Raw genomic sequence first — 24,056 nt, forward strand, 5'->3', positions numbered from 1 at the left:
GTGTGTGTGTGTGTGTGTGTGTGTGTGTGTGTGTGTGTGTGTGTGTGTGTGTGTGTGTGTGTGTGTGTGTGTGTACAAAGTGACTGTCTCCTTGAACTATAAATAGCCTGCTGAAATCAGGAACAGAAGTGAGTATCTGTTCTGTCACTGAAGCCAGAAGCGACACAGATTGTTGACTTCCTGCTTATAATCTGAACCATAAAAATAGCATTTTGACTCGTCCTCGTCATACCAGCAGCATGTTTAAGACATCTACAGAACAGCAGACCTCATCTACTTTGACCTTTGATCCCATAAACTCCTCTTGAATGTGTTTAAAGTCACTTGGTCATTAGCAGGATAAAGCAAGACCAATGTGAATAATGCAAAAAAACCACCAACAAACAAACAAAAAAGTTTACGTTTTCAGCTCCAACACTTGCTCATCACTTCCAGTTTCAAAACAGCAAGACGACGACTGCAGTGTGGTCTTTTATATATATATGAATATCTAGTGTGGATCTGTCTGAAGGAAATGAAATCCACCTTCCAGCATCAATAAACACGTTAATTAGCATGTTGTGTGTCATTTGTCTGTACAAGAAGTGAATTTCTAAGCTGATATGTGACCTAAAAGCAACAGCTGAATAAAAGTATCATCAGAGCTATAAGTAAAAGCCAGAGTCCCAAGGTGTGCATATGATAACATCATCAATAAGTTAGACCTGCTTGATGATTTCATGATGTTGATCTGGCTCAGGCTGTCTGCTGGAGGACAGCCTCTCTGTGTGGGACGACTTCAACACAACAGACTCTATTTTCCCCTGCCCCCTACTCCCCCTCCCCATCCTGAACACATACACAGCTGGGGTGATGAAGGAGCACAACAAGCACAGAGGTGGCTTCCATATTTGAAATCGACCTACTCCCAAAAACCATACATCATCTACAACACAGATGGCCTGATGGTACATCTTGTTTTAGGTCACCTCTCAGTTTCATCTAATTCACATTATGTCATTTTCTCACACCACCTACTGGCAGTGTCAAGTGCGAGAGGGAGAGATTGAAGAACCACAGATTAAAAACAAAGAGTGAAGGGCAGGGAGAGGCACAGTGTGATGGGGGCTTGCTTCTAATCCTCTCCTCTGATTGGAGAGCTGGAGTTGGACCGAGACCGGTTGCATGACTTGGCAGACGGCCATCCAGAGGCATCTGGGCCAGCCGGCCTTTGAGCTCAACAGAAAACACTCTCTGAAGCTGCCACAACTAAATGTTGTGTAAGTGTTCCAAGAAGTAAAAGCCGCAGCAGTTCCCAGTGTGTCATCCCTGAGAAAAACAAGCCATTCAGAGAGTGGGCACGAGAGGGGGCCACAACACGCAACAATGGAAACACAAAGCTGCTCTTTCAATTTTAGTTTTCCCTTCAGACACCACACCGATCGTAGCTGTCAATCAAATTATTTATCAAGGGGAAAATGGAACATAATGAAAATGTTTCTGGCTTTAAAGGTGTGTTAAGCAACCTTTTCCATTTTCTAGCAGCTGAACAGCCTGTGGAGTTTTTCACACGTCCAAACCCAAAAGGATGCTTCCTTAGCATTCCAAACTATTTATAATGAAATGAGCAGAGATGGAGATACCCTGTTCTGCTCCGGGTCGAGCTTTGAAAAAAAATGGATCCTTCAATCCTGATACACAAACGAACTTTCTTACAGGTGAAAAAACATTACAAAGTCAACTGTCAGCACTTCTCCACCCAATTCATGACTTCATAGTTGCAGCCCTTTGCTCAACTTTCTGAACGAGGCCAGTAAAAACAGGTTGGTGAAGTGGGCTCCTTCCTCCACAGATAAAACCCTCTTTGTGCTCTGTGTTTACATGTTTCTGTCCAAGGTCTAATGTGGCCACTGAATCTTGGCCTAAATGATTCAGACTCTTCCGGCAGGTGTGTGTGTGTGTGTGTGTGTGTGTGTGTGTGTGTGTGTGTGTGTGTGTGTGTGTCAGTGAGACATTGTATGTGCGTGTGTGTGGTTGTGTAGTTGTGTCTGGCTGTCCTCCTCCAAAGTGCTTTAAAGACATTGTAAGATAGGAAAAAGGATAAAAATAGTAAAAGGGCAGTAACAGAGAAATGCAAACACAATTATTGCTTCAATAGAGATTTGCATTCTGCTTCTAAAGTAGACACACAAAGCGTTTCCCAGTGTTCACTGCTAAAATACTGAAGTGAAACTGCTACATGTGCATTAATTGGAGTTAATGTGACTGTGATTTTCCATAATGATTAAGATTTCTGAATGTGTCACTCATTCACACTTCCTAAAAATAGTCACATTTATCTGCAGTCATGCAGGGAGCTGACTACCTGCTGAGAAACGATGAGATCAGAAGCTTAAAAAGGTAGAAATGTTGCAACTGTGCAGAGCGGCTACTTCAGCAGTGATCTGAGAGGAGTGGTGCAAACTGTCTTTGGTGTAGATGCTGTCATTAAAGCAACAAGCTGACATTCTCCTCTATGATGTTAGTATTGGAGGGTCAGTGCAATGTCTGGGAAAACACAGGTGAGGAAATAAAGCTCTGTGCTAAAGTAAAATGATGGAGGACCACACTCTGCACTGCAAACTCACCGATCTGGTCTTCTGGGATCAGGCTCTCGATGGGCGGTTCCATCTCGGAGCTCTGTCGAAGGTAGCTCTTCATCTGTGTGATAAACTGCCGGAGAGTCTGCAGCAGGTCCAGTCCGGAGTCGTATCCCTGCCATGCCTGGGTGCCCGCACCCTCGCCCATGTAGCTCAGATAGTCCTGCACCAAGGAGCCGAAGTACGAGCTCTTATCTCTGGACAGCTCTACCACTTTACGGATCGCCCTCTTCTCAGGTGTGAGCAGCGAGTTGAAAACGCCACTCACTTTGCGAAAATGGCCTCGCAGGGCCTTCTGGAGGACCAGGGCACTGGCACTGGGGCGACGCTTTGTGCGGTGTCCAGGTGGCACCATGGTCAGGTCCTGGTCTTGGTCCTGATCGCTCTCCAGGCTGACGCCATAGTCGGGTTCCTCTTCGTCATCTTCATCCTCATCGTCGTCATCGTCCTCCATACTGCAGAAACCTAGGTGGGACGGTGGGATGGAGAGGGGGAGGTGGGTGTTGAAGTCAGCCTCAGTGGGGGGGCTGGGGTCATGCATAGGAGGCATAAAGAAAGCTGAGGACTGAGAGAAATCCAGCGAGTCTGACGAGTCTGTGGAGAGGCTCATGTCACTGAGCCGCTGGCTGCCCCCGCTGCATTCGTCAACTCTTTCTTCCTCTCCTCCGCCCACTTCTCCATGCTCGACTGCTGTCACCACGGTGGAGTCTGGGGGACTGCAGGAGTTCTGGGAGCAGGGTAGAGCCTTTTGCCGGGATAGTTTGGCTCTGATTAGGGCCTTCTCAATGGTGTCGTCCTCCAGAGCTCGGTGACACTGAGCGTCCTCTAGACTGGATGTTGGTGAGGCTTTGGTTCGACGTGGAGATGAGGACAGAGATGGCAGAGAGAGGGGCAGTGATGGCCGGGGGATGGATATAGGTGAGCTGATGCTAAGTCTCTTAGGCGGAGAGGATGAGGGGCTGATACTTAGCGAGGAGCCAAGGCGAGAAAGGAGGCTGCTGCCTCGCTCCCTCTCCTCCACCTTCTCCTTGATCCAGGAGATCTTTTCGGGCATGCTGCGCTGCCGAACAGGAGGGGCTGTTTGCTGTGCTGTAAAGCGAGGTGGAGGTGGCCGAGGTGGTGGAAATCGTGTCACGCTTTCTGGCCCGCTGAGTTTGTGACTTGTGCTGGTGTGTAGCTCTGTGTTTCTGTCAGGGTTCTGCAGGTTTTCTTGCTGTGACTGGCTGCTGTGGCTGTGATCTGAGCTGCAAACCTGGAGATTGTTGGCACACGAGCCCTGAGCTTCCTTACTGCTGCCTTTTCTTTTGTCAGCTTCCTCTCTCAGGTCCTGCTTTCCTGTGTCGGGGATGTTGGGAGTGAAGCTCTGATTATCATCTGGCTGGTGGACCTTTAGGAAGAGGGGGTTGATGAAGCACAGTGCTCCATTGGCTTGGCAACACTCAAGCTCAGATGGGGTGCGAGTTTGAAGCCGAGGGCGTCCTGAGGTAGCTGTTGAGGACACTGGTCTGTGGGCAGGTGGGGGTGGTCTGTCAGGAGCTGCTGTCCCCGTCAACGACACTGGGCTCTTCCTCCTGCTGCCCACTGGAACATCCCAGAAGCCTAAAAAGAAACAGCAAATGAAAGCTCTTGTGTTCATATTGTTTTCTATTGTTTTTTTTAACAGTAACCATGAAATTTCTAAATTAAATATCAACATTGTGTAAACAATACTTGTATAATACCCTAAATAAATGTTTTGTAAGCTTTTACAGACTTCCACACAACTTCATTACCTCAGATTATTTTGACCATGACCATAATCATAAAGTGATAGTGTGTTACTGTGATTGACCTGATCTGCTAAAACGAATCCCCAAGGCCATGAGCCCTATAACCTATAAACAAATTTATCAGAGTTGCCTTTTCACAGCTTTCAGATAAAAACAGGACTGATTAGATTTCAAGTTCAGCCACAATTTGGCTTTCATAAATGATTTAAGTAAAAAAAATCAAGGGTAAAAAAATGGGAAACATTTCCCATAAATCCTTTGTGTTTGCTTTTAATTCGAATCAGACTTTATGTCCAAGGAAATCCCCTGTAAAAAGAAATCAATAAATACTTGACTTATCAAGTTAATGAATAACCTTGTTAATTAACGGAGATTTTAATCACTGACTAAAAATAATAACTGCATTTTTTTGTCATAATCTAACAGCCAAAAGACAAGAAACATATGGCAAGGTGAGGGAGACTCATGAATTCAAATATTACAGTCTAGTATGATGTAACAATATTTTTCTGTAAGTAAGAAATTTGAACTGTTTCACCCTCAAAAGCTTTGGAGGCATGAGTGCCACGAATATTGACTAATAAGGGCCAAAAAATTTCTGTTTAGATTTCATTGCAATATTAGAGCACCATTTAACAAAGAAAGCATCACCATTGCTCACAATTATCTCAAACTGCATCTGCTGAACAGTCCAACTTGCCTGTGATGTCCCTCAGCGAGGCTGTGTAAAACATAATCAAGTAAAAGATCCTTCTGCCCACTGCAGTCAAACAGCTTCTCACTGCAGAATCAATTGGAGTGAAGTAGAAGAGCTATTTATTGGGTGGTTTGCTTCCAAAAGCAAAAAATGTGCCAAGAAAATAAACAGAGTCAGCTATCTTTTTTTCCACGGTTTTACTGGAAGCCGACACGTTTATAGATCCAACAGTTCAGCGAAGAGCAGGAAAATGCTCAGCAGTGCTCCCATCAACTCCTGCTAAAAAAAAACAAATGCCAAAAACCTCTAAATGCTCCTTCATGCTGTTAGGAGCTTTTCTCAACAGAGGAAAGAAAGAGAGAAATGGCACAAAACAATTTTAACACAACTCTTTGTTGAGCACTTGGAGTCTGAGCCGTACCAGACAAACACACAGCAGAGGAAACAACGGCATATGAGAAATATTAGTGCCAGACACAGTGCAGCTCCTTCACACACAGCAGAGAGGAAACAACAGTACTTACTGTGACCCAAAGCTGAATGGCACAGGCGAACTGCTGATGTCAGTCTAACTTTGTGTTTAGAGGACACTGCGTCTCTGCAGGCTGGCTGGTTTCTGTGGCTCGCTCGCACTCCCTCTTTGTTATGACTCACTTGTGTTAATAAGGGTGTGGGCGGGCTGTTGGCACACTCAACCCACCTCTCCTCTCCCCTTTCACATGAAGCTGCGTGGCAAACCAAAACAAGTCCATCCCCCCATTTCCGTCTTGCGCTGCTGATGTTTATTCTCTCTATAAGTAACCTTTACTTCTCAGACTTGCTGAAAAACTTCTTTGTACATTCGTTACAGTTGTGCTAAAAGTTTACACATACTGATGATGGGAATGTCAGGGTTGGGATTTTAATGATTTCTTTGAACTGCTCTTTTTCCAGGGTGGAATGATTATACAGCATACATCTTTAATGATGTCAAATTAAATTTAAAAAAAACCCTACAAAAACTGGCCATACGAGTTTGAATTTATTTTGGATCAAAATCATACATACATCCCGAGAATATCCGGTTAAATTTCCCTTAGCAAGTTGCACCTTAATCATGCACCTTCAGTAGCCACCAAAAAGCTTTTGGCATAGTTCTGGTTAGATATAACCACTCTTCTTGGCAGACTACATTGGTGGATTCCCTGGTGCGGACCCAGCTTTTAATCATGGACTGCAATTTTTTTTCAATAGGGGTTGAAGAAGTCCCAGACTATCATCTTCAGAGTAGAGAACACCAGTTAGCATGTTCAGGAATAACCCAGGAACCAACAAGACTCCCACGAACTGGAAACTTCTGGAACACAAGTGTCCTGCACAGTGCGCACATACAGAGCCCAAGACAGGAATGTGGTTTGCTGTGGTTTTGTGTAAGAACTGGGAAATTGTGTGACATCATTCAGAGCTACGGCTGCCAAACTGGAGCCAGGAAAAAAAAGTCAGAGGGAGGAAGTGGTGGCTCTCTCAGTGCTGAGACTACTTCAACTTAACCAAGTGGCAGATGAAACAAACTGTTCCATCAATGAACATGCCGCTTTCCATAGGAGTAGATCTGATTATCAGGCTGCACACCAGGATGTTGCCAGACTCTACAGTGTATTAGCAACATGCTGAGCTGATCCTAAGGATTATCATCAAGATCAGTGTTATTACTAACAGATCAGTAACAACCAATCAAAACCCAACAGATCTCTTAATGAGCCTGGAAATGACGCTTTACAGCTCTGCTTTGACAGCCTGCAGTAAATATACAGGTACAAAAGAGAAAGTGTGAATCTCAGGTCAAATACTGAGCATAAGAATCAGGAAAGCTCGGGCGTTATCACTCCCATTGTTAACATTCAGACAAAAGCTACTCGCTCTCAGGAGGTGTTAACCTTCCTTTTCACTTGTTAAATTAACTAAGACACTTGCAAGTAACATAATAGTAGCACACCCTGGTGAGTCTGGTGTTGCCTGCCTTGCTAGTGTCTTGCCTTACATAGAGCAGGGGCCTGTTCTTCGTACGTCGCTTACTACATCCAAGATCAAATGACACATCCAAGATCAAATCATCGCGCTAACCGTGAGCTCGCTAATCCGGTTCCCCGAACACACCTGCTGTTGACGATTACTACAGCTGGATGAAGTAATGTGAGATCACTGGGTGGCTTAACAGGGGCTACGCATCGATAGCAGAAACAGTGATCGGCAACCCGCTGATTGGTCGGCGAAAATGTCGAAGGGGCGTGCTCGGTATTTTCCGGCAGCAGAGCAAGAACTCATGAGTGAGGGATTTCAGGAGTTTCAGAGTTTAATTAAAACGCAAGGGAACACTGCAAAGGCTGCAAAAGCAAGGAGAGAGGGCTGGCAGAAAGTTGCTGACAAATCAAACTCGTAAGTAATGTAATAATAACAATAATAATGGAGTGGGTTTATATAGCGCTTTTCAAGGCACCCAAAGCGCATGACAATACCACTATTCAGTCACTTTATTATTTAGCCTATTTATAGATTTATTATATTACACTATATTATCCAATATTATATTACATTATATTATATTGTCATATTATATCCCCTTTCACATTAGAGCCACAACAGGACCCACTAGAACATGGGAACAAGTAAAAGTGAAATATAAGAATATTCTACAGAATGGTAATATTTATCACTTATATTGCTTTTGTCTCTTGGAAAGAGACCCTGAAATAATCTGTTGTTTGTTCATAACAGCAACCAAGAAAAGGGCAGAGGAAAAAAAGACAGGTGGTGGTCCTGCACCCCCTCGTCAACAAGTTGGTTAAGTAATAATACCCTCACGGGAATATCGATATCTCTCTATGAGCACACTGTCGCGCTGAGCTAAAGGATCCTGTCTGTCCCGCAATATACGCTGAATTCTGAGGACTCTCCTTATCAATCTTGCACCTTCCGCAATGGGCTGCTCGCGTATACGGACAGGACATGGCTGCGACAGGCTTCCCAAATCCACCTTCGCTTTTATAGCCGTGGTCTCTCATCTTGATTACACGAAGTAATTTACAATTACTACTCTGAAATATGAATTACATCTGTAATAATCACATACATGTAATAGAATGTTAATAGTACATTTCCCTTTTTTAGGAAATGACCTGTATGTATCTGTGTGACATCAATAAAAGGATCAAGTGCTGCATTATCTTTAGTTACATTGATGTTATTTATTTATGGTGAAACAGTGGTGGAATATCGCTGTTGCTTTCGTATAAATGAAGCGGACATACCTGCGTGGCCGCGATCTAATCCTGTTTACATAAAGTAAACCTGCTCCCGAGCAGGTTTACGCTTACGGCTCTGTTGCTATGACAGCAAGTCCCGGATGAGCTTCGGGGAACCGAACGATCCAAGATCACGCGAAATCGTCAACAATCTAATCCAGCTAACTTACTTAGCGAGGTACGAAGAACGGGCCCCAGTTCATGAAAAAACAACAACAACAACAACAACAACAACAAAACACGTGTTTCAGCTGCAAACCTGAGCAACAAATAGTTCATAACTGGATCTGATACTGACGGAGGAACAATATTAAAGAATATGGAGTCAGGGCCAAAAAAACACGACGGAATATGACTGATCAAAGGCTGAGAACCTGATGACATCTACAAAAGAAAGGCAAATATTTAGTGATACAAGATTAGAAATGTTTTATTTATCTTTTATTTCTATACTAAGGAAATTATTTGTAAAGATTAAATAACAATTCAATGATGTTGTTTAAAGCGATGGTTTCCAAAGGTTTTTGCAATGGGAACAATATTAAACAGATTAGAAGTTCGGGGGGAGTATTGATGTGTCGTTCAAAAAACCCAAAAAACAATTTATGTTATTGAATTACTTACAGTGTTTAGAAAAATTCAGCTTTACTAATATTAACATAAATTAGGGGTTAAATAATAATGTTAATGACCCACTTGGTCTGAGAAGCTTTATATTAAACAAGTACTCACTGAGGCAAAAACATCCATTCATCTACTTTGCTCTAAGCCCTTGCCAAGAACTCTGAATTGGCTAAGGGCTAACACATATGGATAGCAACCGTACACACCCATGGCCAGTTTAGAACAATTTCACTTACATCATGCGTGTCTTTGGAGTCCATGTATGTTTTCATTTTCCACGGGAGAACATGCAAAATTTCAACCAATGCAAACGTGCTCCCATGCAGTCCCCTGACAACCCAACAGTACATTGCTCAACTGGTCAAATGCTGATTGGTTGACAAGCTAAGCAGAGCAGGAACACGACAGTGGAGTTCGTTGCCAACAGAGAAGAGCGAAAAAAAGATCAAGGATAGACTTCTATGAAGATCAGACCTCCCAAACAAAAGAAGTTGTCCCCTTTTGGCTGTTAAAAAGATCCGAGGTCTGCACTGAGACTAATGACTAGCTAATGTGAGAATCCATTAAAATATTCACGCCAACGTTACATTTATGTCATTTATGCTCTTAGTTCTTTAAGCACATTTTTAAAGATAAAGTTATTATGGTGCAAAACATCAAAACTTAATCAATTCAAGACTAAATACAAAAACATATCATTGATCTTAAAAGTTCCCCTCCTAATTTGTCAGCCAAACAGAAAATCTGTACACATGAAGTGTCTAATGGGCCACTTTTGGACCCGGCTGCCAAGCTAAACTTTAAGAACACAACAAAAAGTCAGTTACCTTACTAAAAAAACCTTCCCTACAACAGTGTTATCACAGGTGGAGTGCCACACAACATAGGTAACATGACACTGACAACGTCACACTCAACAGTGATCTTTTCTCCTCTGTGAGTCAGTGGTGAAAGTAATACCCACAGAGTCTCACAAGCATACTTGTTCATATCAACGTCAGAAATGTCTCCTTGATCAACTATTCACTGTAGCTCAATTACCTTTAGCAACACAAAGGCCACTATTGTGTCACTTCACCAAAAAGGTGCCCTTTTTATGAATGAAAGACTGTTTGTGGGGGGAGGGGTTGTTAAGACAACAAGTCTGTACGCACTTCAATAAAAGGCAAGAAAGTCATCAAATCATCGTGTCACACGGAATTCTTTGAGAAGAAGTCAAGTCTACCTTTGAGCAACCCTTAATGCCTCAAGCTGAATCATAGTGGTAGAGTCTGAGTGGATAAAAAAGTTGCTCTGAGAAGGATGTACAAAAAGAGTGCTGTGGAACATAAATCACGGGGAGTTTCTGAGCCCTTGCTGCATGTCATCACCCACTCTCTCTCCCTGCTTTCCTGTCTACTCTCCACTATCAAACTGCCTAACAAAGGCTCAAAAAAATAATCTTAAATGCTTGAATGTCATCGGAACTATTGCCTTTACGATGAATTTACAGAAAAGTAAATGTTGTAAGTGGTAACCTACCAGGGTGAGATTTATCCCTGCATACTTTACATGTTTAAAAAACAAAACAACTTAAAAAGGGAAAATGTTTTTGATTTGTGTCACAATGATTATTTCCTTGTCCCTGGTTTGCTGAGACTTAGCCAAAAATCATCCCATGATAGTAAAAGGGAGGGTGGCACCACGACTAAAACGACTATCGCAGTTATTTGTCAAGATTATTCATTGAGTTTAGTGATAATAATGTTTGTCTTAGAGTCATGCTTTCACTTTTTCACAGGTCTGTGTCCCTAAGAGGAAAAATGTGAAAAAGTTGTAATTGTCTGAGTTGATATTAAACAAGTCACAGCACCGTGGCCTTCATGATTAGATGTAGTGCAGTTTGCGGTGAATTTTTAGGTGGTTGATTAAGTTAGTTGTGTGTCTTGTGGTGACGATAACTCTACAGCACTGTTATAGGATGTGATGATTAATTATATGATGGTGGTTATTTATGGTGGTCCAGGGAACAGCTGTGATTGGTACATGCAGACAGGTCATTTAGGGAGCGCTTGATTTGCTCTTGTTTTGTGTTCCACTGGCAGACCACCACTTTCAATATCATTTGATCGTCTTCATTAAATTGCGTCAAACTAAAATCGTGATCAAGATTAAAATTGAAATAATTGTGCATCCCTAGTACTGGGTAAGGGATTGAGGCTGGTTGTTGGTGGTGATGACGTTGACCTCACACCATTAAGTCATGAACATGAATAAAATCTCTTCCACAAACACAGGCGGTCTTGCCTGATTTAAACAAAGCTCAGTCGCACTGATCTGGGTGTGGAAGAGGTTTTTGTCCCTAAGAGTGATTCATTCAGTACCAGCATGCCAGTTAACTCCTCAAATACCATGGAATGTGGTTGGGATGGGCCACAGGAGGAAAAAAGTTTCTGCGGGTTTTACACCCGATAAATGTGGGAAAAGAGAAAGTACCGTCTGCTGATGGAAGTCCACAAATCAGTTTGAACAAAAAAACTGAAGCTGAGCAATCATTAATTACTTCCAAATGACTGTAGATGACTGAATGGAGAAGAATAGTAACTGGCTATCAACAGCGCTCAGCAGTAATTTACTTCCATACTTGCAGCATATACTGCATTCCTTAGACTTTCATAAGATAAGAGAGATAAGATAAAACTTTATTAATCCCTCGGGTGGGTTCCTCTGGGAAATTCGGTTTCCAAAAGCACAGCACCGACAGAAGTTACAGAGTTACAGAATATTATACACACACACACACGCGCGCACACACACACGCACACACGCAAACACACACACACACACACAGACATATATAAATAAAATATACAAAGGGGATAAATAGAATAAATAAAAATAAAAATACAAGTGAATTGCACATTTCAAGTATGTGCAATTCACTTGTATTTTTATTTTTATTCCTAATCACAGAATACATAGCTCTGTAAGCTTCCACATTACTTTGGAAGCTCTATAAGCTTATAGAGCTTCCAAAGTAATTTGTAGCTCTATAAGCTACTTTGGAAATAAACAACCAACTATCACTGAGAGTTACACTGAACACATTATTCTCAAAATGGCTTCAACATTTAAAGTTTATATGTAGCCAATTACGTCATATTTATTTGTCTCTGCAGTTTGAGTTCCCCAGCTTGACCATTAACACACACTACATATAAATAAGTGAACAAACCTGCACCAAGCTTAGCAACTTCCTCAAGATCAGAAAAAGTTCTGGCTGAAGCGATGGCCTCTGGGAGCTTCAGAGTAAACGGCAACACATCCCTGAGAAAGAGAGAAAAGGATCGATGAAAGTTAGAACACGGAGGAAAAGCGGTTTGATTTAAAAAGCTACTCTCAAACTTGTGTTAGTCACCGTGTTGAAAAAGCTGTGGCTCAGCTTTGTGTGCGATGGTGGCTAAGGTGTGGGTTCAACCACAGAACTGTGGAGGAGAATATGTGCATGCTGCTGTGCTACCTGTGGGACTTTACCAAAACATTTCAAAGATTTTACAGTTTCGGTCATGCAAGCTTGCGTGAACAACAGTGAAGCCTGGACACACTGGGGCAGTGGAGGATATACATTTTGATCCCCTGTTGAATTCCTCATTTTAACAACTTACAAAGAAATAAGCAGTCTATAAAAATTTATTAATTAATTAATATATGTGCGTTCTAGTGAGGAAATAAGTGTTCGATCCCCCCTGAGAATTTGTCCAGTACACTATCCAATAGATAGTTGTGTGGCAGGTCCCAAAGGACTAACTGTTATCAAACCACCGTTCACAGTTCCACATGAGGACAGAATTGACCGCTAATAATTTTTGAACCCAAAGGTCATTTCCAAAGAGCTTCCAAACATGGCAGATTTCAAAAAGGATGAAATGAGAACATTGGAAAAGGGAAGGGCCAAAAGGAAGCCTAAAAAATATCTACTGCAGAAGAACAGGATCTGAAAATTATATCCTTTGGAGGAAAAAAAAACATAAAATCCCCCAAAAGACCTGACCCAGGTCAAGATACATCTGACTCTTCCATTGATCTACTGTTCATCATAGTCTCATCAGAAATCGACTTGTGGCTGTCAGAAAGCTATTCTTAATCCGCTCCTTTGCTCTGGTGCAATTACTCAAGAACTGGACAGAAAATCAGTGGCAACAGGTCTTACAGAGTGTGGAATCCAAATTTGAATTACGGTTCACATTCAAAAGTCTAAAATTTGGGTATTATCGGTTATATATCAAATTCTGAGGATTCTGAACAAAAAGATTACGTAAATTTGTTCATGGGACTGAATGAACATGATTTTGTCTGAGAAACAAACATTATGCAAATAATCCAGTAATAATGAAGCAATCCCAGACACCAGGAGTGTTTTCGGACTTCAATGTCCAGGATGTCGTGTGAGGAATGCTTCAGCAGAACATTTGTTGTGCAACCCCCGTGCAGAGCAGGCAATAGATGGGTCAATACATATCTGAACAATCAACAGTGCATAAGCATTTTACCCATATTATGAACTGCAGATTGTGAATACAGGCTGTGGAACTTTTGAGCTTCCTCGTCAGATGCAGAGTTAGGAGCTCAGTGTTTCAAGGCAGGCTCAGACTGCAGCTGCTGCTTCTCCATATCAAAAGAAGCCAGCAGAGGTGGTTTGGGAGTCTGACAAAGATGCCACCTAGATGAGGTGTTTCAGACATATCCAGCCACAAGGAGACCACGGGGAAGCCAGAGGACAAACTGGAGCGATTGTGTGTTTTGGTTGACTCGGGACTGTAACTGGGTCAGCAGTTCTTCTTTCTTGAGTTTTGTGATGATGGTTTTTAAATAACAGAAACAGAAGCAGTAGATATGTGCTTTAAAGCTAACAGCTGAAATATGAATGTCTAACAGTTTGCAGTAACGATGGTATGGTGACTTTACCTGCTGATGCAGCAGAAGGCCATGAGGCGGAAAAGGTCTGCAAAGCTCAGTCCTGATCCCTCTAGAGAGAAAGCTGTAGGAAAACAGAAGCACATGATCAGTCCAGCGAAGGAAACCATCAGAGTGCAACAAGCATTAGAAAAAGACAGCTCAGTCTTTTTAAAACGGTTTGCAGCAGCAAAGGCCAATGAGGCAAAGCAAAACATTCACATGTTTTAAGTCAGTGCATGCAAAGTGTGGTTCAATTCTGCTTTATAGTCCCTTAATTCAAAGGAATCCCCACAAGGTTACAAACTATATACAAACAACAGCAACGAGAATGACAGTGTGTGAGCACTTTTCCTCGACTTACTGACTCATTCGTTTGTAAAAGAACACCATGCTGGAAAACAAAGAAGGAAATCCTTAGCACGCATGTTGTCGGCAATACACGAATCAAGAAGGCTGTTTGCTCGCAACTTGGCACACAGTCAACGCTCCGGGCACTGAACTAAACATGACCAAGATCTTCGAATGGTGAACGCGTTAAACTCTGAGTAGAATGCAGTAAGACAAAGACATCATATACAGTCTCTGGAAAGAAGGAAAGTGGGTTAAAACCAAACCTGCCGACATGTACACGTCTCTTTTTTCTGGGATTTCAAATCTTCCTTCAGTCATTTCACTTTTACTTGTTGAAATATTGACTTTAACACATGAAAAGAGCCCTTATTATTACCTGTCATTACAGCAATGACAGCAGGCCTGGTAGCACATTCCCACACCACTCATCACAGGATACCTGCCCAAATACCTTTATCAAAGTCCATTAATCCCAATTCTCTGTTAAAGAGCACGGGTTTAAACAGGCCACAGAACAGACTCGTTACAGAGCAAATGATTCATATGGAAGAATTCTCTCCCAGGTAGAGCGCTCCTGTTAATGTTTTAAACTGTTATTGCAACACCTGCAGCTTTGCTTGCCAAATGTTTATCACAGCTCAATCAAGAGCCAGCTCTTCATGCAGTGGACAATGTGGCTAGTGTGAGCTTAGAGTCACACCAGATGGAAAATACCACTAACGGTTACTTAAAAAAAACAAAACAGTTCCAGACAGCAGTGCAGGGGTAAAGTGGAAAAAACTCCATAACAGCGCAAGTTTTGGAGGTATGCAACTGCAGCTCAGGGGGGGAATCCAGCCCTCTTTCTGTTTGCATTTCTGTTTGTCCTCCAGATTATTGCAGAATGTCTCGATGCATGTCAGCTTAAGAAAAGTCACTTTAAAGGAACAGGAAAGTGGTCTTTAAACATCAGGTGTTAAAAAAACAGTAACTCATTATTACTGCTGCAAATCACTGAGATCACTGAGAGTATTACAGTCGATGGAAATGCCCAGTAGAAGACTTTCTGTCTCACTGTGCTCATTGTTTTCTCTGCAGGTGCAAAGAGAAACGTCACTGTCTCTTTAGTTTAGCAGGGCTGAGATTCACACTCAGCACATTCTGTTGCCGGGTAAGCATTTGGAAATTCCAGTTCAGTCCAGACAGAAACTGATGGCAACAGACAGGTACAAGAAGTAGACTGTATGCATTCTGGAAGTCTGGGAAATCCCACTTTTTATGTGGCTGAAAATGCAACACTAACACACTTATTCAGAGTGTCAGGGAAGGAAGAAGTGAGCACAGAAATAAAGCGAAACAAACAATATATGAAAGCCTGTGACATATTTTGAAGTATTAGGGTTTTACTACAGGCTTGTCTGCTATTTGCCGAGCTCATCTCTGATGGCGGCCCTGCTGTGAGTGCTGTGGTCCTGCGTGGGAACTTGGCAGCTGGAAGGTGCTCGTGTTCATCTTCGACCTGAGTCTCTGTGGTTTATAGTGTCGTTTAGGCCTGGGATTCTTTTTTTCAATTTTAGATTTAGGCCTTCAGCCTTCAGAATTACTGATACTGCCTGTCTACTCACATAGCTGGTTATGAGACAGGTGTGAGTCATGAGGAATGTTGTCACCAAAAACATCTAAACAAGTTGGGTTTCTGTTCAGTAATGGACAGTAAATGACCTTTTCAGAGTCCTCAAAATAATTAAACCATTCTATTCAAAGAGCAGCTAATTGTAGTGACAAGTTCTGGTACTGCCTAAAAGTATCCAGTAGAGGAATTACCCCTGTAAATTCTTTGTTCCTCTCCTTGCATCATTCCACTATTAACAGCTCTGCCTGTTGCTGCTGGTGACTGACAGCTTTGTGTATCTCAGTGGCTAAAAATAGCAGAGAAAAACAAACACTTACTGTACTGGCTCTCCTTTACGGGGAAATCTTTGACAGGAACGCTCGAGTCTTTATCCATGCGTAGAGATATGACTTTTTTCTGCAGGCTGGCTGATTTCCTCACCACAAATGTCTATGGGTAAGGAAAGAGAACACATCCAGTTAATGTTTGCACAAAAACTGGGTCATTCTTCATGTTCTGCTGACTCAGCTGTGCTTTGTAGAGAGCTGGAAATACTGTAAGGAATGTCCTAACATCCAGGCGCTTCCTATATTTACAAAACGTATACACAACAATGGACGTGTAGTGCTGTATATTTACTGTTATCAGAGGCTAAAAATATCCTATCCTATTTTAAAAAACACAGATTTGGATGGAATCTTGCAGAGAGGTGGGGTATCGGCAATATCATTTCATTTTGGTCCCAATTATACAAAATATTTTCTTTAAAAACAGACAAACACCGACCATGGCAGAGATACTTTTACTGTTTTTTTAAAACGTTTTTTTGCAAAATGAGTTCTTTAAGACTCAAAAAAGTGACTCCCATCATGTTGTTGAGTGAGTGATCTTGTTGTAATGCATATAAGCTGACTGCGGTCAAACAATACACTACTACAATTGTGACTGGTTTTATTGAGGAAAAGAAAAAGTTTGCCGTGTTAGTGGTGATTTCATGCCTCTGTTGTATTAAACATTAACTATTAATCCAAAGTGAGAGCCTCCAGGTAAGTTAGCAGTGTTGGAAAGAAGGAAGCCACAGTGGCAGCGGTTGCCTCACCCCAGCTTGCTCGTTCTGCAGTATGTGCATGGCTTCCTCGTGGCTAAGGCCCAGCTGTAGCCACACAGTATGGGTATGCACCAGTCTGTCCAGGACGCTGACGCGTCGGTGAAGTGAGTCGTAGCCAGAGTCTCTGGCACCGGCCAGCCCTCCACCAATGCCAGCACAAGGTGAGGCCTGCAGGAAGAGGCCTCCCACTTCTTCCCCCAGTCTGGAAAAACAAACGCATAAAATCAAGCATCAGTGGCCGGCTATACAAACCACAAAAAACACGCAGAATTTTTATTTTAACGTGTAACATTTGAACATATTTCAGAATTGAAGGCATGTTCAGAGACATTCTCACATGGTTCTATATCAAAGGGCGATCGTGGCTCAAGAGTTGGCAGTTTGTCTTGTAACTGAAAGGTTGCCGGTTCGAGCCCCGGCTCGGACAGTCTCGGTCGTTGTGTCCTTGGGCAAGACACGTCACCTACTGGTGATAGCCAGAGGGGCCGATGGCGCGATATGGCAGCGTCGCTTCTGTGAGTCTGCAGGGCAGCTGTGGCTACAACTGCAGCTGCCTCCAACAGTGTGTGAATGAATAGTGGAATTGTAAAGCGTTTTGAGGGTCTCGAAAAGCGCTATGTAAATGCAATCCATTATTATATCCACAACAAAACTGGTATTTATTAAAAATAGTTTTTTATTGACATAGTTAAAAAGTAGTAAAAATGTTGTAGATGAGCTGTTCCTTGGCAATAAACTCAAATAAAGAGCGATGCAAAGGTGGACTGATTAGATCGAACGCGCCCACGCAGACAAAAATCCCCAAAGTGTGGCTAAAATGACGCCTCGACTTCCTTTTTCACAGTTCCCTTTAATGAAATTTACTAGAAATTTTCTAGCAGTAAAAGTAAACCTAAGAAATTAGGAAGGGGGGCAAATACTTTAGAGCACTGTAGACTTTATGCTCAGAAAGCTGATGCAACCGTTTCCAAATCATCAAGAGAAAGCCTTTATTTCTAAACTCTTGTTGTGAAGCATCAGTAGGCTATGCAGTGTTGTGATGGTTCCCTCCCTGTAGGAACATTTATGGTTTGAGTCTTTGTTGGTTTCCTCCTGCAGTCCAAAGACATGCATGCTAGGTTAACTGGTATTTTAGCTGTGAATGTGAGGTTTAAACTGTAGAGGAGAAACAAGTTGTGGAAGAATATTTGGGCTTGTAAGCTAAAGCACTCAGTGCCACCCAGCCTTTAGTTTGCTTGCACAACATTCAAGACATCTTTTAACTTTGTATTTCTGAAAACAGTCAACAGAAGCTCACATATTTACTTGTTATTTATTAACGCAGTAAAGCCCCCTACTGAGATTACACACAGTTCTTCCAGCTCTCACTATATGCTAAGATGCCCACGCACACTTTTAATGCTCAAAGTGTTCATAGTGTTTAAAAAAAGGCTATGAGTAATTCAGTAAATTTAGTTTAAATTATTCCAACACAGACAGTGTGCCTCGCAGGGCCTATCAACCTCCTTCTCGGTTCCTCAATAACTAACGGTACTTTCTGAATTCTACAGAAACCGTCTCTCAGAGGAATTAATCACTGAAGTCCACACTGGACCTTCCAGCTAAGGTATGAAACTTTACACTAGATCCACAGGTGAGTGCTGCATGTTCACAAGCAAATCAGGTGTTTGTTCAGAGACGGTTTTTTTCCAGAGTTGAGAGACGAGTGAGAAACACGCACTGCAAAGCAGCTCCTGCTTGTCAAGCTGACTCCTGACATTGCTCAGTGGCATCTTTGTGCCGATATCACCACATTTCACACATCAAGACCTAAAGGTTTGCTAGGAGCGCTCTCTGCTGGCAGCCATGGAGAAATACACCAGAAGAAATCTAAAGATATACAAGCACAAGCAGACACACAATTTAGGAACTGTCTTTAATACAGACACAGCATGAGCTCACCCCACAAGTGTTTCTGTCTTCTGATCTCCTCCCACAGGCTCCGTGTTTTTCCCCATCACCTTCTTCAGAGTGCCGATCTCCCAGGCAAATGAGTCGATGAGCTGCACAGACACAGAGACAAAGACTCGATGATCAAAGTGCTTCTGCTGCGTTTCCTGTGGTGCAAACTCTTTGTGAGGATCAATCCGACCTTTGGCTCTTGGGAGTGAGGACATCCTGACTTTCAAAGGATGTTTTAGAACTGGGAAAGAACTTTATGGTTCAGCTTAGAGTCAGCTTTAGTTTATGTTTATTTTATTAGGATGTGTTTAAGAAGCGAAGGATGGCATTCGTCCATGCAAATCCTCTTCAGGAGAAGTAGAAGTACGTGTTTGTGGTTGCAAGACAGTCTACTCCCATTTAACCACTTCCCATTAACTAACCAAAGTTGCTACAGAGGAAACAATTTGTGTCTGCGTTCATGTTGGAACATCTTCATGTCCATACAGGTTCCACAGAGATCTGTATTGTTCACCATTCAAATCTTCTTAACCACAACACAGTATCAATATAACGTGGTTTGAATCGTAGTAACTTGAAAACAAACACGTTTTGCATTTTGAATGGCCACATTGTAATTATTTGATGCTTATGCATGTGATGTTTGATTTAAACCAGCAGTTTAGTCCTCAACATTGCCCAACTGTTTAACTAAAAGTACAAGTATTTTATTTTGCTGGACTCCACTTTGGCAACAAGTGAAGTGTAAAACGCCCAGTCAGGTTGCTGAAAAGAGATTTAACCCAGAGCAAGAGAGAACAAGCAAGAATCCAACTTCCATCTAGTCGAGTTAGAAGTTATGTGGATGCCTGATCACAAACATTTCACAACCAAAAAGGTTGATCAAATGTACTAAAAAAGACCCACACATCAGCTTTTTAAATGCCAGTTGCGACAGCACTCATGTGATCACACACATACATATTTGATTTTTCTGTATTTCCTGTCAGCTGTTTTTCCACTTCTAGACAAATCATACTGAGAAAAAAAATGTACAGACACACAAGAGCAGAGAGCCACATTCTTTTGACCAACTATCTTGTTTTCATAATAGCTATGAGCTAGCTCACTGATTTAACACACTGCATCTTGAATCGTTAAACATGAACTGTATTAGCTATCAAACCATAAAATACGCATAAAATATGTGAATAAGACTTTAAATTGTGTCTGTGCTGAACTTTCTTTTGTTTCTTTGTTGCTCAACTGACTTTATTCTGCAGGTTAACTATGGCCTCAGTAACAGCTAATTATAACTTATTGCACATTTTTAAAGCCACAGGCTCTAAAGCAAGAACAATGCCTTATTAATTTTAGGAAAAAATAAACCATTTTAACAAACTAAAGGCTTTTATGAATATTTTTAATCCATAAAAGATTTCTATATACGATCATAAGCATCTTTTAGGGCTTCGTGAGCACTGTATGCCCATCAAATAATGCTTTTTATAAGGCCTTGACAATAAGTATTAAGAACAGAAAGGAAACGTTCAGATCAGACAAAAACTACCCTTAACGGGTAAACTGGCAGCAGACACTTAAGGCCAGGAACACATCCAATCAAAAGAGCCTATTTATAAAATTACAACAACCCCCCCCCCCATTTGTCTTTCCATATAAATTGTTTGACAATTTATTAGAATTTGAAATGTGTCAAATTAGAATTTGACACAAATTCTACCTTCTTTTTTCTTTGTGTCAGTCTGGCCTTGACCCTCGTCAGAGTGTCACTGATGTCATTGGTTTCACTTCCCAGTCCAGCTTCTGTTGGGCAACCTCACATCAGCAGCTTCAGCAGGGTGAGGAAACCTTTAGTTCAGCTGTTTCAGAGGAAATCAAATATCTGACTCCTTCATTTTTTAGGGGAACATTTAAGGTTCACAACCTCAACGTTTAGAAAGACAACACTTTCTCAATGAAGCCACAGATCCCCCCCCCAATCAAAGTACCAATTTAATATCATTTATTATGGTAATAATAAGATGTAGTAGCTTTAAATCAGTTTGAAAAAAATGACCATTTACAAATTATAAATGCTAAACAAAGAAATAAATTTCCTAAACCAGATGAATAAAATAAACAGCTGCTGCAGCGCCACAAGCAATAAAAGCAGCTTTAACTACCAAATTTAAGGGGGCAGAATGCATATTAAGAGAAAGCCAGGCCACACTGGCTCAGACAACAGCTTAGAATATTCTAGCACTTCTCTTTGAGCTACAGACATAAAATTGTAGCCATTTCAACTGTATTTCAGCAGGATCACAATGGGTTTTTGAGTTTTGCTATAAATCATAACTGATTTGGCTCTCTATAATATGACTGGCATCAAAGTATAAGAAAAGCTTTTTGTCCTATGTTTTAGAATATATCAAAATATTATTGTATTAATATCCAACTAATGTTTGTTGGTAGATACAGCAGTGTGCAAAAGTCTTGAACCAGTTCTTGTTTCTTTGAATGTATTTTCCATGGAAGCAGAATTTCTTGCAATAATTCAAACAAAGGTGCCAGCACCAGTGTCGTGTTTGCATATAACAAAGTTGTCAAGGAACCAGTTTTAAAATGTATCTTTAGGTAGTTTGTTATTAGCACCCTGTCTGCCTGTCTCGTTTCTGTAATTAGCTACACAGTGTGACAAACATGCACCAACAAGAGTATCACCAAAGAGCTATTAGCTAGAAAGTTGGTGTGAAGTGTGTCTTTAAAAGAAGAAACTGGATACGTGGAGAACAAAATCAGGATAAAAAAAACACACAAAGACCTGACACCTGGCGAGATATTCATCTGGCCTTGGAGATCTTTTTTCAGTTTTGAGATCCAAATACTGGCAAACCTGATTTTACAGGATTTACTCTTAAATGTTTTGAGGCGACTGCTGCTGTGACTTGGCACTGAATAAATAAAACTGAAATGCATTTTCAGTACACTTTCCAGTGACAAAGTGTTTTAGTTTTCAATATCACTATTTTTATTACCACCCCTGTGAAAAAGCATGTGAAATGTGATACTATTTTGATATTACATTTAGACCAATGACTGCATTGGTTTAGACCCAATCAGACACCCTTGATCAACAGAGGCTCGCTGAGCACCAGCTGACATTCAGTGATGTTTCTCAGAAACGTCTGAACAGGACGAGCCACTCTTCTACGCTCTACTGAAAATAAACTTTGCACTATTTCACCTCTAGTTTCAAACACTGACAAGCTGATATTTTCTAAGTGTTAACCATCAGTGCCAGTTATCACAACATGCTAACACCTGCAGCGGCTTAGCTGTAGTCCTGCCTTAAACACACACTCACACACACACACGGCCTTGTATTACAACTTTGACTCACATCAAAGCAGTAATGACTTCAAAGCTTGGCACTAACAAAACACCTCAACTACAGCAAGTGACACACTCTGCATGCAATTGTGCAGCGCTGCTATTAACAAAGGAGAACCTACCACACACCCACAGACACATGCATGTGTGCTGAAGTCACCGTTTCACCCTCACCGCATGGACACCTGTCCTAACAGACTCCATACACTTGCATGCCGTGCAAACGCCGAGACAGTGATTTCCGCTCTACATCAGTACGATTTATTAAAGGTGTAATTAAAAGGCCTGAAATTCCCAGACAACATAACACTTTTAACGAGTGTTAAAAACAGCGTTGTCTGTGAGAAGCAGTGGAGTGGATTCAGCACCACAGCGACTCTCTTCAGACCTCACAAAGCTTCGAATACAAAGAGTTGCTTTTTCAAAGCATGTCCTATTAAATTTAGGATGAAATATTGATTTAATAGTAAAAATAATTTATCTACAAATAATAATACAATGTTGAACACCGTGGAAAACTGTTGGGAGTGGTGAGGAGGACTCACAGAGCACAGTTCTGCAGGAGCGCACCAGAACAAAGTTCGGCCACAAGTTGGGAAAAACTAAATATGCACTTCATAGATTTCAGTTAAGTCATCTTTTTAAAGGTCTAATCGAGCCAAAAGGACAAAACTGTGTGTTTCTGAATTAAAAACTGACTCACAGCAGTACAATTTTTTTCTTCTACGGTCTTCAGTAACTGAGATGAGCATTTAAACAAATAACCTTATGAACTATTCGTGCACTCAGGTCAGACGTAGAGTACCCCTGTTGTTGCGCTGCACAGGCAGAGACACTGCTTTATGTTCCAGCGTTATCACATCTTTTTTATTTGTGTAATGAAATTGTCAATTTAGGGTCATAATGACACCATTTAACAACTCTGCTCACCCCACAAGTCTTGTCTCAGGGGTTTCTGAGACGAGACTGTTCCCTTTTTTCCAAATACATCCAATTAAATTTTACTTTACTGTACTTTATCTGACAACTATCACATCTCGTCAGTGCCAGAGTTACTGTGCCACTCTGTTGCTCTAAGTGTAAGACGAAATAAGGAAATTAAGGGTGGATTTTCTCACAAAGTTGATTTCAGTCTTAATGAAATTCCCCTAATAAGTAAATGTCTATGAAAAAGAAAAGTGATTGCTTTTCTTCATTTCTTCGTCAGTCAGAATTTCTTTAGTAGGAAATGTAGGAAATTTTGACAATAGCCTGATTTCTCATGGTCTGATGAACGTGATGCTGACTGCAACTTCTTCCTCAAAAACTTCAGGTAGAGACAGTGAGGGACAGTCTCTACCTGAAGCGTGCTGAGCGCAGCTCTGTTTGTAAGGATGTTTCTGACTGCTCAGAGTGGCACACACCTTGAAGAAACTGCCCTTGCTGTCCCGCTTGGAGGGCAGACTGATGTTGCTTGTAGACATGTTGCCTCTGTGGTCGTCTCTGTCTGCTGAGCCGTCTATGCAGGAGGGGAAAAAAACACACACAAACATGAGAGACAAACACCATTCACAAACACCATTTCCCCACCACACTTTTTCTCATTGTCTTCCTCTAAACCATTTGAAATAAATTAAGGCTGCTTGTGTGTGGAAGGAAACAACCCCACCTCAGAAAACAGCCCGAAAAATTAAGGATTCACTTTCCTTCACTTGCTAGCACAAATACATACTAGAGCACATGTTCTCTTGGGATATGAAGGTACTATGTACATATGTACTGTGATTTAAATA

General features: G+C 41.5%; 1 protein-coding gene across 2 annotated transcripts in view; it reads right to left on the reverse strand.

Moving 5' to 3' along the window:
* Positions 1-24,056, reverse strand: part of LOC102290698 (ras and Rab interactor 2) — a 45,130-nt gene that overhangs the window by 8,276 nt on the left and 12,798 nt on the right. The window contains exons 1-8 of one of the 2 annotated variants that reach the window (XM_042214450.1): positions 23,688-23,782; positions 20,636-20,774; positions 18,916-19,016; positions 16,966-17,176; positions 16,205-16,316; positions 13,934-14,006; positions 12,204-12,295; positions 2,607-4,217 (exon numbers count right to left, since the gene is read on the reverse strand). In XM_042214450.1, coding sequence (XP_042070384.1) covers positions 2,607-4,217; positions 12,204-12,295; positions 13,934-14,006; positions 16,205-16,316; positions 16,966-17,176; positions 18,916-18,971 — 2,155 coding nt within the window. In that variant the 5' untranslated portion in view covers positions 18,972-19,016; positions 20,636-20,774; positions 23,688-23,782. Of the gene's footprint in view, positions 1-2,606; positions 4,218-12,203; positions 12,296-13,933; positions 14,007-16,204; positions 16,317-16,965; positions 17,177-18,915; positions 19,017-20,635; positions 20,775-23,687; positions 23,783-24,056 lie in introns of those variants that run through there. The other variant, XM_005948043.2, reaches the window with a different exon arrangement.

The sequence above is a fragment of the Haplochromis burtoni genome, unplaced genomic scaffold (genome assembly GCF_018398535.1).
Source record: "Haplochromis burtoni strain Fernald_Lab_line unplaced genomic scaffold, NCSU_Asbu1 Contig_564, whole genome shotgun sequence".
In the NCBI taxonomy this organism is placed as follows: domain Eukaryota; kingdom Metazoa; phylum Chordata; class Actinopteri; order Cichliformes; family Cichlidae; genus Haplochromis; species Haplochromis burtoni.